General features: G+C 50.7%; 1 protein-coding gene across 1 annotated transcript in view; it reads right to left on the reverse strand.

Annotated features, from left to right (window-relative positions):
- Positions 1 to 2,270: 2,270 nt before the first annotated feature.
- Positions 2,271 to 16,286, reverse strand: part of Tmprss13 (transmembrane serine protease 13) — a 28,691-nt gene continuing 14,675 nt past the window's right edge. Inside the window, exons 5-13 of the mRNA XM_026396371.2 lie at positions 15,327 to 15,456; positions 13,436 to 13,528; positions 11,597 to 11,640; positions 10,175 to 10,337; positions 9,188 to 9,360; positions 4,548 to 4,646; positions 3,212 to 3,354; positions 2,926 to 3,078; positions 2,271 to 2,324 (exon numbers count right to left, since the gene is read on the reverse strand). Coding sequence (XP_026252156.1) covers positions 2,298 to 2,324; positions 2,926 to 3,078; positions 3,212 to 3,354; positions 4,548 to 4,646; positions 9,188 to 9,360; positions 10,175 to 10,337; positions 11,597 to 11,640; positions 13,436 to 13,528; positions 15,327 to 15,456 — 1,025 coding nt within the window. The 3' untranslated portion in view covers positions 2,271 to 2,297. The remainder of the gene's footprint in view (positions 2,325 to 2,925; positions 3,079 to 3,211; positions 3,355 to 4,547; positions 4,647 to 9,187; positions 9,361 to 10,174; positions 10,338 to 11,596; positions 11,641 to 13,435; positions 13,529 to 15,326; positions 15,457 to 16,286) is intronic.

The following is a 16,286-nucleotide window of genomic DNA, read 5'->3' on the forward strand; positions in this document are numbered from 1 at the left end:
CTTCTTGTGCAGATGGAGCAAGAAAAGAATCAGAGGAAGGATTTGCCCTGGCATTGATAGAAGAGACTAGAACAAACAAAACTGAGGCATCCAAAGGCCTCACACATGGGAGCAGGCCTGCAGAATTCTGTGGCGTGGCTAGAAGCATGAATGTTGTGTGCATTGGCGACATGGGTGCTGGGAATTCACCAGTGGGATCGAAATCACTGAGGTCTTTATATTAATTGCAGGGAACGTGACTGCAGAACATGAAGAGGTGGACCTTTCAGATGGGAGCACCCATCCGATATTCTTGAAAATGGCTGAGTAAGCATGGGAGCCTCCTTGTAAACATGCCTCTTGCTGAGCTGGCCAAGGCAGAAGTAGAGGAAAAGGAAGAGGGAAAAGGACAGACCGTGGAGCACCCTTCTCTCTCTCCCTTCCACCTGTTGTCTACTTTGTGAAGCTGCATCTACTCATTTGGAACCTCACCTCCTCTGCAAGCCTCCCTGACCTCTCTAGGTGTGCCCAAAAGACTCCTTGTTCATGTTCCAAGCATGGTATCCACACTCCACCAGGGCTGCCATCACCCTGGGTCATGACCCAGGTCCTGGAGGAGTCTGTTGTCTCTGTACCTCCTGGGCCCAGCACAAGGACCTAGTGGAGTAGACGCTGATACAACCTATGAACAGGTACATGAATGGATGTGTGACTAAGTGAGCAGAACCCAAAGATAAGGAACCCAAACTAAGATCTGTGACTGAGATGTCTGGACAGTGGTGGGCAACCCTGATGTTCTACCTAGGTGGCCAGTAAAACACACAACCGCTTCTGCAGGTCACACAACTTTTATTGCTGGGCGCTGCCCTTCACCCCAGTCTTGATAACAGTCCCCGACGTACCCAGCCTCATCAGATTCTGGCCACTGCCAGCCTGTCCTTCCAGGGTTGTCTCTTCCCTGGGTGGCTGCCTGCCTGGACTGGGCTGGGCTGATCTGCTTGACCTGCCTCTGAAGATCACAGCACCACAGGGGCCTCAGATGGCCCCAGGAGGGAAGTGCCCCAGAGAAAAGCTTGGGGAAGCCCCAGGCCTTCAGTTGGAAGGAGGCTAGCTGCACTGATGGCCTGCAGGAGCAGGGCCTGCTCAGATCCCCCAGGGACGCTGTTTGGAAGGCCTGGGGGCCATGTTCCCTTTCTCTCCATGGCCATTTTCAAGTAAGTCCTATGTTTCTGGAACAACAAGGAACTGAAAGATTGAGAAAGCTGAGAACAAATCCTCACAGTTCCAGGATAGTCCTGGTCAGGAGGGATGTTGTCCACATGAACTTCCCTGGGGCTCCTGGGGCTGAATAGGAGCAACACCCACGTCTTCATTTCTTCATGCCTTGGCTGTAGCCCCGGAGGCAGGAACAGTTTGTGGTTCTCTTTGTGTTGGATTTTCCTGCCAGCCCAAATGAGGATTTGCTTCCCTGAGTATCTCAAAGGGGCTCCAGTCACTGTAGCCTTGGAGATGTCCAGCAGGGTCCTTCACCCAGTTCCTTGAAGCCAGAACATATAGTAGTGGTACAACTCCCATGAGTCCCCTGGAGTTATAACCCCCAAGGCCCCAGGAACTTCTGGAGAATCTTTAAAAATACATCTATTTCTATTTCTTAAATATAAAAATAAAATAAAATCTGCCCCAATAGCTTGTGACCAAACAAATACGGTGTGCCCGAGCCACAGTCATCAGCCTGGACAGCGTAGTTCAACTCCGGGAATCCACAGTGCAGGAGTCTGAGCGAGAGTGCCATGCTTGTGATGCCAATGGAACTGGCTTTCTGCTGAGGATGGTCCAGGCATGGAAAGGCTGGCACTTCCAACAAAATCATTTTCTGTCCCAGGACAGCAATAGTGTCACTTGGGATGCTGGGTATCTGCCCACTCTGGGCTAGTTTCCCAGTCAGGGTTAGAGAAGCAAGAATTCCTGATGTCACTTTCCAGGCCCTTCCCCAGGCTCTGTGCTGGCTTCGCCTCCTCTGTCCATCTATGGACTCCCCATAGGAACATCCACAGAGCCCAAATTCACATCTCCAGAAGACTTCCAGCCTGAGATTCCAAGAAGAGTGGACAGCTCTCCTGGTTTCTGAAGAACTTGGAAGAACAGCCACACACACACACACACACACACACACACACACACACACACTCTCAAAGAGGCAGCAGACAGTGGAGGTGGGATTAACGAAGGTGCCTGGTGACCATTAGCCCAGATATTGACATGGCACAGTGCCTTTGGCCAGAGTCTTCAAAGCAGCTCATGCCGTCAGGTGGAGCTGGTTAGGACTTGCGGAAGCGCACCTCACTCTGAGGAAGAGAGGAGAACAGAAACCCAAAGTGAGCCCAGTGGTCACCTGGCACTGCCATCAGAGAAGAGAGGCAGCGAAGGAAGACAGAAGCATCCTGAGAGCCCCATGCACTGGTTTCTGGCCGCTCTGAGCTCTCCACTACTCTGCCCTTGCCCAGAGCCACGGCTAGTCTCCCGGCTACAGACAGGGGGCCTGGGGTTGAGCTGGGTCAGCAGAGTTGGGGGCAGATCCTGCTTCCTGATGCTCAATATCCTGCCATGGAGGGAGTCCTCCTAACCCACTCCAGGGGTCACTTCACGGCCTGTGAGAACTCACACTTTGGCCATCCCTGGGAGAGAAGAGGGGTACTGAGGCTGGGACCGAGCCCAGGTGGACCCTTTTACTCCCTCTGGGATCTGTTGAGGGAAGGAAAGGAGGGAAAGAAACCGGGACAGCTGGAGCTGGCCCCCCGGGCCTGACATCTGACTCTGCCTTGAACAAATGCAAAGGGCCCAGGGGACTTCTGTTTACACCCCGGGAAAAGCCTGGGCCCTCTGCCAGGCTCCCACTTTGGGGAGTTCTCAGCCTGCCTCCATAGTGTCCCTGGGCAGGGCTCTCACCTCCATCTTGCTGTAAATCCAGGGGAGGACTTCCGTCACTTTCGTGTACACACCCGGTTTGTTTCTCTGGCCACAGCCCGTGCCCCAGCTGGTGACACCTGCCAGATACCAGCGGTTGTTCTGCTCACAGACAAGAGGCCCCCCGCTGTCTCCCTACAAGGGAGAGTCAGCATGTCAGCCAGGTGGGGAGGCCCTCCCAAGCAGGAAAGGGTGGGGCCCCGATTCCCATACCAATCCCAACACCCCAGCCTTCCCCTAGCACGGGGTCCTGGGTCCTGAGCCTCACCTGGCAAGAGTCTCTGCCTCCGCGAAGGTCCCCAGCACACATCATCCGTGGGGTAAGGTAGCTGTCGTACACGGAGTAGTCATTGCATTTCTTAAAGTCAATAAGGCTCACTTGCACCTCCCTGAGGAACGGGGATGTCTTCTCTTCAGTGAAGTGAGAATAGAAGGAGAGAAGATGGGAAGCCATTGAGACTGGACGGCTTCATGGCCCTCTAACCACACACCACAGGATGCAGACTCAGTCTCCTGGGAGCACAGGGTGCCACCCAAGCCTGGACCCAGGCCAAGGGAGGCTCTCTGTGGTGGGACACCCAAGACAAATGGGTACACACACCTTCTCACAAAACACAGCTCACTGCATATAGGACAGGGTCCTACGTATGCACAAACTCACCAGCCTGTGTGGCCACCTGACACATTGTAACACTCTGGTGCATGTGTAAAGCACCATCAGTGATGTCACTTCATTTGTTTTCATAAACTGTGTGCCCTAAAGAGGGCAGGCCTTACCGACCCACTTACAGGGGGACAACCTAGGGCTGAAGTCACAGCCACATGGCTGGTCAGTGTTTGGCTGAGCCCAAACCAAACACTGCTTCATCTCACGAGTCAGGGAAAAGTGGCCCTGATTTCATGGAGCTGGCCTGAGTCCAAGAGCCAGGCTGGCTGGACTGTGCTGTCCTTCTGAGGGACATGAACAATCTTATAGAACTGACATCAGGTAAGGCACTCTGTGACTAGGACACAGTAACACAGAACAACAAGACTCCTTCTCTGTCCTGTTTAAGGTCAGGCCAATAAAAGGCCACTGTGTGAACCACAAAAACACAAGACACCCCCCCTCTCAGCCACATGAGGGACCGCTGCTCCTCCACCACCATAGCTATAGACTCTCCCTTCCTTCTGGATAAGATTATTAAGTTCCCCAATTATAGAGTTTCCCCTGCTGCCCGACTACATCCAATCTAGAGAAAAGTCCTACTTCTTTGAACACTCCCATGCCACCCACCTGCTGTGCTGAGCCCTTCCCAATGTCCTCTGGTTGAAATGCCCCACAGTTCTCCACCAGGTGAGTTCTCCCTCATTGCCATGAGCACCGAACCCAACTTGTTCAACTGCAGGGCCTTCCCTGGTGGTCTTGCCGGAGGGCATTGTCACATTGACTGGCTGATACATATGCAGGTGTCTGTACAACACATTCACACGCAAGTTGGGGAATGATCTCCAAACCTCATCTGGATAGACCCTCATCTGTATACCCAGACATGCCCCCACCACGTGTGCACTCACACATGTCCAAACGCATGCACACACAGCCTGGCATCTCTGCCTCTCACCATCTGTCTCTTTGGTCTTGCCAAAGCCCGTAATCCAGCAGGTCTCGTTGAGGCTGAAGGTCTGTCCATACATGGGGAGGCAGGCAGGGTGGATATGACCTGCAACAAGACCTCAGGTGTCAGTGAAGGAACAGGCTGGAGGTTTCAGGAGTACCAATGTTCTAAGACCCATCCTTGCTCCCAGAATAGCTCTGAATCCTCCAGGCCTTAGACTGACCAGGCAAGAAACTCAACCACTTTATGGTTTTTGTCTGTTTGTTTGGGTCCTGGGGATTGAACCTAGAGGTGCTTTACCACGGAGCCACATCCCCCATCCATTTTTATTTTTGTATTTTGAGTCAGGGTCTTGCTAAGTTGCTTAGGGCCTCACTAAGTTGCTGAAGCTGGTCTTGAACTTGTGATCCTCCTGCCTCAGCCTCCTGAGTGGCTGGGATTATAGGCGTGCACCACTGCATCTGGCTCAATCACTTTATCTCAAACCTGCAGTCCTCAGGTTTCTGCCAGAGTCTTCGAGGTCATTCTGATGTCAGTGGTTGCCATATATGGAGATTCATAGCCTTAGAAACTGCACTGGGCCAAGCTGATACCAATGGAGGGTCTCCCCTCTTCCATGCTTTTTACTCAGAGCAAGGGACAGCTGCAGGCTAAGCTGCAAATGTTAGGGCCATGGCACTTCATGGTGTGTGCAGCCTGATGTGGGAGGGCACCTGCTGGTTGGCCAGGGCCCACTTCACTCTCTCCAAATTTTTACCAGCTTGGGTAAAACAAACAAACAAACAACAACAAAAACAAAAACACACCACAAGCAGGAGGAGCACATCCCTAGAGAGGCACAACACAGCCACTGCCCCCTTGCTCCCCACACAGCAATATTTTGAAGGCGCTGTTGAGTATCACTTCATAAATACCCTCTGCAGACTGTGCCCCTAGGTGGTCTAGAGCATTAGTCACCAAACTCCAACTTGCAGGAGGAAAATATTGCTTGAAAAATAGACTTTTGCAATGCTCTCCAAGGTCTGTTGTGTTCATGGCAGCATCCTGCACTTAGAATAGCACCTGGCACATATTAAATGCTCCATGAACAGAGAGGATGAGAGGAAGAAAGGGAAGCTCTTCTCTCATAAATAGGGCTTTGAATATCAGTGTCTCCCACATTTTATCTCTGTAAACACACACACACACACACACACACACACACACACACGAAGAGAGAGCATCAATTATTAACAAAAAAATGATTTCTTTTCAATGTCTGCAGTAGGATAGAGGAAATAGGACTAGGTAGAAAGGAGACCACCAGGGAAGGGAGAAGAAACTAACTTTAAACCTAAGAAGCTCCAAGAACACCCTCACCCTCACTTCCCAGGCTTGTTTTCCTCCAGACCTAAATTCCTGAAAGGCCCAAGAATTTTAGAGTATTGTGAATCTGGTTAATTAATGCCTACACGCGCGTTGCTAGTTTACACAACTTATTTTCTTTAGAGTAAATAAAGCCAAAGGAAACTATAGTTAGAAACCTCTATAATGAGGACATTCCAAACCTAAAGATCCAGAAAAGAACCAGATCACGGGACCTGTGCTCTGTGCTGCCACCGCCCCCAGCCCCCATACCTCTATGTTCGCTATTTACAAAGTTTCCTTTAAAAGAAGAACCTGAGACCCCAAAATGCATCTCACTCTCGAGGAACACACATTTTCTGTCCCTTTGAGTGTGTACTTCTTGCATTCCTAAATATATCTCGTGCCTCTTTCTGATGCATCCTGATTTTTTTTTTTTTTTTATCCTGGGGATTGAACCCAGGGGCACTTTACCACTGAGCTATATCCCAATCCTTCTTATTTTATTATTATTTTTTTTTTAGAGAGAGAGAGAATTTTTTAATATTTATTTATTTATTTTTTTTTAGTTTTCGGTGGGCACAACATCTTTATTTTATTTTTATGTGGTGCTGAGGATCGAATCCAGCGACCCGCGCATGCTAGGCGAGCACGCTACCGCTTGAGCCACATCCCCAGCCCCCTTTTTATTTTTTGAGACAGGCTCTCACTAAGTTGCTGAGGCTGGCCTTGCACTTGTAATCCTCCTGCCTCGGCCTTCCAAGTTGCTGGGATTATAGATGTTAGTCACTGGTGACTCTGGCTGCATCCTGAAATTCTTTTGGGCAATGTATATCAATAGTCTACAAGGGCCAAGTTGAGGGCCACTTCTCTCTTCTGGGGAATCTCTTCAGACCTCTGTTTGGTGATGGGCCCATTTTTGAGATGCAAACTCTTAAAAACATGTAATACTGTTCTGTGTTCTGTTATTATATATTCTACTTGTTATTATATATTCTGCTTGTTTTAAGGGAGAATTAAATTCATCAGTGAATTTTCACAATTTTCTCATAAAGTACTGTAATTCAAGGTGGTTGGCCTTCCAAACCAGTTAAAAAAAAAAAAAAAAAAAAAAACAGCCCTAATCTATAAACTAAAAGTCAGGGCACATAGTCTGACCACAGGGCTATATAAATCTGAATTGCAATTTTCAAATGAAGGCTCTTCTTCCAGCTCAGGGGCCCATCAAACCCTGGAAAGGGAATGCCACTTTCTGAGAAGGCTGTGCAATATTTCATAGCTTTCATTGGCTTTAGAAACTACTTAATTTGTTTTGGAATTCCTAATAATATCAAGAAGATGGGTAAGAAGTAAGATCTGGATGTTTAGCCAAATGAAGCCCAGGTCTTACAAGATTGAAAAGACCCATTCTGGTCCTGAAGACCGACAGACCCTTGTGTATGTACCCCCACCTCAGCCCCAGTCTCTGCAGGCAGGACTGGAAGGGGGAGGGTTGAGGGTGTGGCTCTGGTGGGCGTGGCCTGAGTGGGCGTGGTTCCGGTCTGGCCCTGGCGTAGGAGCTGGCCCGAGATCCTCCTCCTCACCCCACTCTGAGGAGCTAAGCAGTCTGACTCATGTCAGCACTCCCTCCATAATGAATGTGCCAGGAAACACGGGCTCACATGCTCAGAGCACCAGAATGGCTGGACTAACCAGAACCCTCCAAGGCTTCCAGAAATCCCAGTCCTCCAGAAGAGGCCCTCCAGCTTTTGCCACCAGTGAGACTTGCTTGTGCTAGAGGATTCTGACCCCATTCTTGAGGCCCCCTTCACCAGGCCTTTGAGAATCTACCTTGGATCTCTCAGCCTGTCAAGATTGATTAGCTGCCCCCATCTGTGTCACCACAGCTTCCCTGGCCCCCAACATCACACTGGTGGCCCCTTCTGGTTGTCTGGGTGTGTCACCTGTTTCGTTCTGTTTGCTTTGCAATGGCAGAGCTGGCCTAGAGTAGGTGCACAGTGAGTATCTGGTAAGTGAGCCCATGAGTGAACGAGAGATGAAGCCTCGTTTGGCATCCCTTGTTCGCAGTGACCTGAGAACTTCTGCAGCATTTCCGTGGTGCAGCCCCCTCCGGTCCTTAGCTCCAACTTCATGGCAGCTAGCTGTCCAACGTGCACTGGCTCACGCTCACGCGCTCTGCTGCAGTGTGTACAATCTGCCAGCCCAGAGCCGAGTGGCAGGAGCGTTGCTTGGGTGTCAGATCAACCTGGATCCCACAAGCTGCCACCTATTACTTGTGGCCTTAGGTAATTATCTTTCTCTAGAGCGCCACTTCCTCATGTGTCAGAGGAAGCTAATAATAGGCCCTGCTCCACAGGGTTGTGAGGAGTAAATGCAATAATACATGTCACATGCTTGCCACAGTGGCTGGCCTCTGCTCAGTCACTACCAGTGCAACAATTCAACCTATTTATATTGACTAAGACCAGTATCGAAGCCCTGACTCTGGTAGCAATTTGCAATGCGAGATGTGTCATTTGGAACAAACATTTCTAATCCTTGGTCTCAATTTCCTTGATTATAAAATAAAAGTGTTTCATTTGTAAGGGGACAGATAGATGAGGATGGTGGGAACCCAAGGTTAAGAGAATAATTCTACAAAATGAGCCCACTGTACTGACTCCCCACATGCTTTGTTTGCCAAAAAGCAATCTGCCTGCAGCCCTGCCTGGCCTGAGGGGACAGGAAATATATTTCTCAACAAACTGAGGCAAGGGACAGGGGATGAAGGCCTAGCAGTCAGCGTAGATAATGAATAATGGGGGTGGAGAGGATGAGGGCTAGTTATCACCAGGTTGCTAACAGCTAACCTCTGGGATCACACTTCCCAGCTCAACAGGTTGCTAACACCTCCAGGACTGCACTGCCCAACACAAGTGATTACCCCCTGTGCTGCTCCTTTCTGCCCTGAGGCATGTACACAGAGAAGGAGAAGGTGGGGGATTCTGGGGGTTTATAAAAGAGCAAGACACCCCCAGTTCTGGGCCCCTTCTCTCAGCAGAAGTCTATCTCTGTCCCTCTCTTAAATAAAACTTGCTTTCTACCCTTGCTTCGGCATTTCTCTGGTGTTTAATCTTCAATACTGGGGCAACAAGGACCTGTCCCTGATCCCCAGGAGCAGTATCCCATCTAATAATGTCTAGGAGTCTTTGACTTTTGCTATGCTGAGGGTCCAGGGCCCCCAGATGAGTCCACAGGCACTGCCAATTCCAAGGGCTGCCAAGGGTGCTGGGGAAGAGAGAAGGGGGCACAGATTCACTCACTGGACAGGGTCAGGGGCTTGGAGAGCCGCACGAGTGCAATGTCGTAGTCATCCTGCTCATCCGTGTAGTTGCCATTGATGATGATCTGGGAGATGGAGGCTGCCTCAGGCAGCTGGTGCAGGTTGTGAGTCCCTGCATACACCTTCCAGCCATCCAGGATCTTCTCCCGGGTCCTGCCACAAGAAAGCACCCTCCAGTTACCCACCTGGCAGAGTTCACTGGCAGCCCCTGCTGCATACAGGGAACTGCAGCAGGATAGATGAATTGACCTCTGGAGGGGACCACTATTGTCTGAGATCCAAAGCAATCCCCCACATTCCCATATTCTGAATGAGTCATTCTGCACCTTACAATGTGATAAAGGAAAAAGGATGTGGCATTTACGCTCCACTATCTTATCAGCAGGCCACCAAGGATAGAAAGCAGTGGATGGGACAGATCACAGTCATAGTAGTACCCTTAGCAGCCTTGGAGATTTAGATGGGACAGAGTGACCTGCTGAAGACTCACTTATGGGAATCCAGAGCCCCTGAGGTCTGGGCTGTGTGGGCCCCTGAGGAGACAAGACTGACCAGACACTGTCAGAGCTGACTGCACTGCTCTCTCTTCATCCTCATCCCTCAATTCCTGGGACCGTGTTCCTGACTTCTCAGGCTCCTCTGCAGGAGATGGCATAAGCCCAAAGCCTGTTTTTCCACCCTGCTCTTCAGGGGAAGGGTTCAAAGTTCCTCTTCCTTCCTGCCTCACTTTCCTGGGAGAAATCATGGCATTTTCTCATTCTTGGACCTGCCTCAACACAAGTGCTCTAAATCACTCTCCAGGACCAAACAACCACTGCAGATCCTGACCAGCAGCACCAGCCTCTGGCCCAGGGGCTCTGGGCTCACACCACGCCCTCCTCCACCGAGAGGTCAGTCTGCAATCCACCCTTCCCGGTGGTCCCCCATCCCTAGCAGCACCGAATCACAGGGTCCCTCAGGCACTTACACAAAGAAGCAGTGGGCAGCGGTGAGCACCCACTGGGCGTCGATGAGTGTGCCTCCGCAGATGTGGGTGATGCCGTAGTGAAGACTGACTTGCCAAGGCCACTTGTTCTCTGAGGTCAGCGTCCCTCCCACAATCCTCCCGGTTATGGCTCTTAGACCGCAGTCTGGGGAAGTGAAGAGACAAACCATAAACCTGCTCCTCTCAAAGCCCCTGCCTCACTCCCTGGGTCTCCTGTAGGCTCAGGCATCCCATCCTGAAAGGTGCCCACCCAGCACCCTCCCACCCACCTGAGATGCCTCTCTCCCTCACCTAGTCTAATGTGGTACAGCTGCTTCCTGCTCAAGCAGGAAGACCACATGGTGGGCCAGCATTTTGGATCACCTGGTAGGAAGTTTGATCCCAGACAGCTTCCCCTTTCCTTCTATTCATTCGTTCAATCTTTCATTAATTTGATCAGTGCTGACTAAGTGCCCAATGTTTGGCACTGAGCCAGGCATTAGGGTTTCAGGGTACATTTGGGGGCTGCTGCCAGGGGCTCAGAAAAACAGACAGATTCTAACACGACCCTGAATTGATAAGCATTGTGACGGGCATCTCTGTCATTCAAGATGATGGAGAAATAAACTTCCTGTGGTACACACGTGGGCTTGTGCCCACACGATGGGTCGTTGAGTGCTGTTGGTGGCCCTCCATCTCAGGGAACATCTCCAAGCATGGAACGAGAGTCACCCTTGCAATCATGGACCAGGAGGCAGCCCCCAGAGTGTGCTTAGACCAGTGTCTTTTCTCCTTGCAGGGGAGAGAGTGAGGCCCTAGGGGGGTGGTCACTCCATCCCAGTCCTGTGTCCTCCCTGCCCCTAACTGTCACTGAGAACACAGTCATTCTGGGATGGGTCACAGCCTGGGCTTTGGGTCAGACCCAAGGTCAGATACCAGCTTCTCATCTGCCAGTGGCCTGTCTGACCTCCGGCAATGTAAACATTTCAGCCTTACTTAAAAGGTAGGTGGACAGCATTAGCATCTGCCTCAAAGGGAAGCTGTGGGCTCTCACTGCAGCCTTGTTTGTAAAGCCACCACGCAGTGTCCACGTGCAATGTGCTCATAGCTGTTGGCTCCAGATCCTCCTCTCCATCTAGGGCCCTGTCTATGGATACAGAGCCCTTAGCTTCCCACAGGCTACACTCCTGCCCTGTCCTTGGCCTTGGCCTAGAGTGCAGAAGACTTGTGTGGCTTCCTTGGAAAGAGAGAAGTTGCTGACTGACCCTTACCAGAATTAGGAGAGAGAAAATGTGATTCTAGGATGGTCCTTATGGGATTCTGGTCCCGAAGCAGGACTCCTGGCTGAGACCCGGGCCATTCATCACCTCCTGCCCCCTGACTCCCAACCCACACACACCACAATACAAAAAAAGAGCATCTTACGGGAACACTGGAGAGAGACGTACCGCTGGGAAGGGCATTCAGACCTGCAAGAGGACACACAGAAGGTGAGAAGAGGGCCCAGTAGCCACCTCCTCCAGGAAGACTTCCCAGCTGACTCCTGCTCAGATCCGATCCCATTTCCAGGAAGCTACCCTTGTCACAAGAAGTGGAGACTTTGACTTTCTCTCTCCCAGTGGGAAATTCTTCCTTCCAGCACTTTCTCCAGGAATAGGGATGGTTCAAAGCAAATTATCTCCATTCTCACCTCCCTCCCAGTTCTTTGAACCCAAGTCTTCACTGTTCTAGCATCTTCTACAACTAAACATGTGATTGAAGGCTCCTCTGACAGTTCCTCAGAGTAACAAGCAAATCCAGCTAACCTAGAGCAGGCATCCAGATGCACCACGCCATCTCTCAGACCCTTGCTTCTTCTCTCCCTTCCACAAAGTAAACAATGCCAGCAGGTGGAACACTTCCCCCCTCCCAGTGGATTATGTTACAATTTGGATATGTGGTATCCCTCAAAAATTCATATGTGAGACGATAGAAGAACATTCAGAGGTGAGATGATTAGATTATGAGAGTGGTAGCAATCAATGGATTAGTCCACTGATAAGGATTCGCTGAGTGGTAACTGCAGACAGGTGGGAGTGGTTGGAGGATGTGTGTCACTGGGGCTTTGCCTCACAGGCTGGTATTTTGTCCTTGGTGACCAGTGTTCTCTCTGCTTCCTCATTGCCACATCCTGAGCTGCTTTCTTTGCTACACTCTACCACCATGATGTTGTGCCTCACCTGTGGTCCAGAGCTATGGAGTTGGTTGATCATGGACTGAAGCTCTGAAACAATGAGCCAGAATATATTTTCCCTACACTAACTATTCTTGTCGGGTCTTTTGAGGAAGGGCTGCAATGACAAGGATGACAGAGAACCAGGAGGTCCCAATGGAGGCTGGTGCTTCCTAGATGGGCCTCCTGGTCCCTGGCCACTTGCACCTGCAGTGCCCTTGCTCTTGATCTCCAACCCCATCCCAGCTATGCTTTTTACTGCTGTCCCAACTCCAGTCTCTGCAGAAGCTTTCAGTTCAAACACCTGGCTGATGGGTGGCCCCAAGATTTATTTGTCAGGAGCAGCAACTGAATTATGGCTCTCAAACTGTCCTGTGACACAGGGGACACCTCTCTTGGGAACCTTGTTCAAAGGCCTCGATTTGAGACTGCCCCATTGCTATGGTGAAGCCCTTTTCAATAGGAGGTTCTGTGCCAACCACAGAGCTATTCAGTTCTTGGCCTTGAGATTCAGACACCAGGTGCCCGGGGGTGGAAAGTTATGGGCACAAGTTGACAGTCATAATCGGGCTGCTCATACTCATGACCTTGGCTCTGCTTACTTGGAAGCAACTTTCTCACAATAAATCCTTTTGATGTTTGTATCTATGTAATAAACGTGCTGAGCTTGTTGCGTGTCACCACCTCCTAACAGGGTTGTAGTCAACCACCGAGACCCAGTTTTTTTCTCTGTTTGTGTATCTGTCTTTTCTCCATCCCCTCACTTCCTGGCTCAGAAAACTGAATTAAGAGCCGTGCAGGGGACGCGGCATTTATTAATTATCACTGACAACCAGGCAAACTCTCAGCCCTAAGGCTTGAATAAGAACTTTTAAGCAGGTAGGCGGGGTGGTGAAAATGGAACATAACTGAGATACCCTTGAAGGTTCATGATGGATTCCTGGGGCCTGGGTCCATGAAAGGCAAGGGAGAGGGGGTCCCTGACTCAAAGACCCCTCCCAGCCCCTCATTCCACGGCTCACAGGCAGGCAGCCTGGTTCACCCCACCACACCTGCGGAGGCTCTCCTGGATGGTGGAGTTGTACTCAAAGATTGAGAAACTGCTGGCAAAATCCCTGTGGGCCACCTCGGTTGTCCGGTAAGCACTGTGAAGGAGGAAGGAGAAGAAGAATGAGCCCATTGGAGATAGAGTGCCCCAAGTTCTCCAGATGCTTGAGAGCCCTCACCCCAACAGCCCTGCAGACAGAGGCTGGACCGCAGTGGTCTGAATGGTGGCCATTCTTCCATGCAGCAGTCAAGGTCCCATATAGTTGGACCCCACCTGCATATTCTGCCCCAACCCACTAGCCCCGTGTACCAGCCCAGTACTTCTCAAAGTGTGGTTCCAGACAGGGAGGTCTTTAGAAATGCACATTCCCAGGTTCTACCCCAGACCTATTGAATTGGAAGCTCTGGGGATGCTCCCAGCAATCTTTATTTTAACAGGACCTCGAGGCAGTTCTGATGCAAGTTTGAGAAGCACCAATCTCACCCTTTTCTGTCTAAACTGTGGTCCATGACCAGCAGCATCAGCATCATCCCAGACCTACTGAGTCTGAATCTGCATTGCAAAGATCCCCAGGTTGATGATTTGCAGTTTTTAAGTTTGAGGACCCTAGACAAGTACACTGGTGACTCTCGGGGCACAGCATGCCAGGAATCCCCTTGGGTGTGTGCTAAGCAGGTTCTAAATCCTAATCACAGAGATGTGGGTTCTGGGGCACATCTTCACAAGCACCTCAGGTGATTCTGGTGTGTTTCCACTCTCTGCGTGGAAATTGTGTACATTTCTAGAATGTGGTGTGTCCTTGCCCAAAGCTGGGACTTCACACATCCTAGAGGGAGGTCCCATCCTTCCATCCTCTGCTCTTTCTTCCAAATGCAGCTAGGCACCTTCGTGGTCCTGTCCCCACAGAGCCCCCACGCATGTCCTTAAGTGGGATTGTTGGTGTAAGCCTCTCTTACTAGAGCATCTTCAAGCGCAGGATCACCTCTTACTCCATTGTGTCCAGGTGCCACATAGTCACTAGCATCTCATAAAAGCTCAGTGAATGCTCTTTGAATAAACCATATTTAAAGAACTGAATATCCCCGGGGTTCAGGCTTGAATGTGGTCACACAATTCATGAATAACAAATGTCAATGGTTTCCATTGGATTACTCAGCATCTCCCTGCCCTCCACCAGGACTCTGAGGCTGAGGAGAGGGACGAGAACTAGTTTTAAGTCCTAGCCCCCAACCATGGTTTTCCAGGTGATTCTTTTACAGAGAACCCACAGGGAGATCCTAAACCTTTCCCTACAACCTCACACACAAAACCACTCAGCTTAATGACTCAGACCAAGAGGGAGGTTGCCGACTGGAGGCTCCTTCCGTAGGAAGATCAGGATCCACCCTGCTCCCTGTTCCACCCATCATCATTGGCTCCTTGATTTAAAATCTTTAGAGTTAAAGCTTCTTATGACTTGACCTGGCCACACCTGCCCCACCTGATTTCCCATTTCATGAGTTCTAGTCCAAACAAAAACTACTACTGCTCAGAGTCCACCAAAGGGCTTTGCATAGCCTGAGTTTCTGGTTCCCAGTTGTCAGAAGATGAGACCTGACCAAACATCCAGCCACCTCGTGGGGCCTGAAACCATTCAGTGTGGCAACGACACAGGGTGCTCTGCTGCAGAGCTGTAGAGGGGACTGATTACAGCAAATAATTATCACGGGGCCTCAGGGAAACTGCTTGCCCCACACTCATAGGATCCCAGGGCCACTGCCTTTTTGAAAGATATACCCTGAGCTACTAGGATCAGCCCTGGTGGCCTATGGCCCTTTAACAAGGGGTTCCTATGATGCGCCTGCGACACCCCTGCAAAGAGCCTGCTGCACCCCTGGGGCCCTCGGGAGGTTTACCTTTCAAACCCCAGCTGCCGGCAGGTCTTCTCTGAGTCGGAGTCATTCCAGCTGCTGCTGCAGACGGGAAGCCACTCATGAGAGGACTCAGAGTAGACTTTTAGCAGAGACTGGTCCCAGTCAAACCTCACTGCAGGGCAGAAAAGGGCAGAGCAGATTCTCAGCACCCAGGAGGCTTCGTGCTCTTGGGGAGGTGTGCAGGGAATCTCCAAGAGGCTCCTGTCCTGGGGCCACTCCCCCAGGCCTCAGAGACATTCGGGAGATTGGCTCTGGCAGCAGCAGCAGCAGGCCAGTCCTCAGAAACCCAAGATGCTGGGCAAGGGCACAGGACTCAGAGCCACTGCTGGGAGAAGGGATGCACATTGCCAAGAACCATCACCCCGAGAGGACAGTGGCATGCCCAAAGGAGAAGGTAACAAGAGAAATAAGGTCTGTGATCTGACACGACAGACTGTCACAGATGATTGTAGTTGTGGACAAGTGGACATGTCTATGCACAGGTGAAATGGACGGGTCACATGTACATACAGGCACCCTCACATACACACCTCAGCAGGGCTGTATGCAGACCACACACACTCACAAACCACACACATTCACGAACCACAACAAGAGCACAAACAGATTTCTCTCTAGAACTTCAAGAAACCACAGGAGTGGCAAAGTGGAGGTCACCCATTGGACAGAGAGGAGGGGCACAGGGATGGTGCTCTGGACCCCTTACTCATCTCTAGTCAGAGCTGCTCTGCTTAGAGCAGTCTGATATTTGAGAGTTGTCAGATTTTATTGGAGACTCACTCATCTTGTCCAATTCACTCACTTTATAAATTAAGAAACTGCAGCCCTGAGAAGGTAAGTGGCTTATGCAGGTCACACAGCACTGAAGTCAAGCTTTAAACCCAAGTCTACTGTAACTAGGACCCAGATTTTCTGATTCTCTGTCCATTTCCTCCTGTTTGA

This window comes from Urocitellus parryii, chromosome 4 (genome assembly GCF_045843805.1).
Source record: "Urocitellus parryii isolate mUroPar1 chromosome 4, mUroPar1.hap1, whole genome shotgun sequence".
Classification (NCBI taxonomy): Eukaryota; Metazoa; Chordata; class Mammalia; order Rodentia; family Sciuridae; genus Urocitellus; species Urocitellus parryii.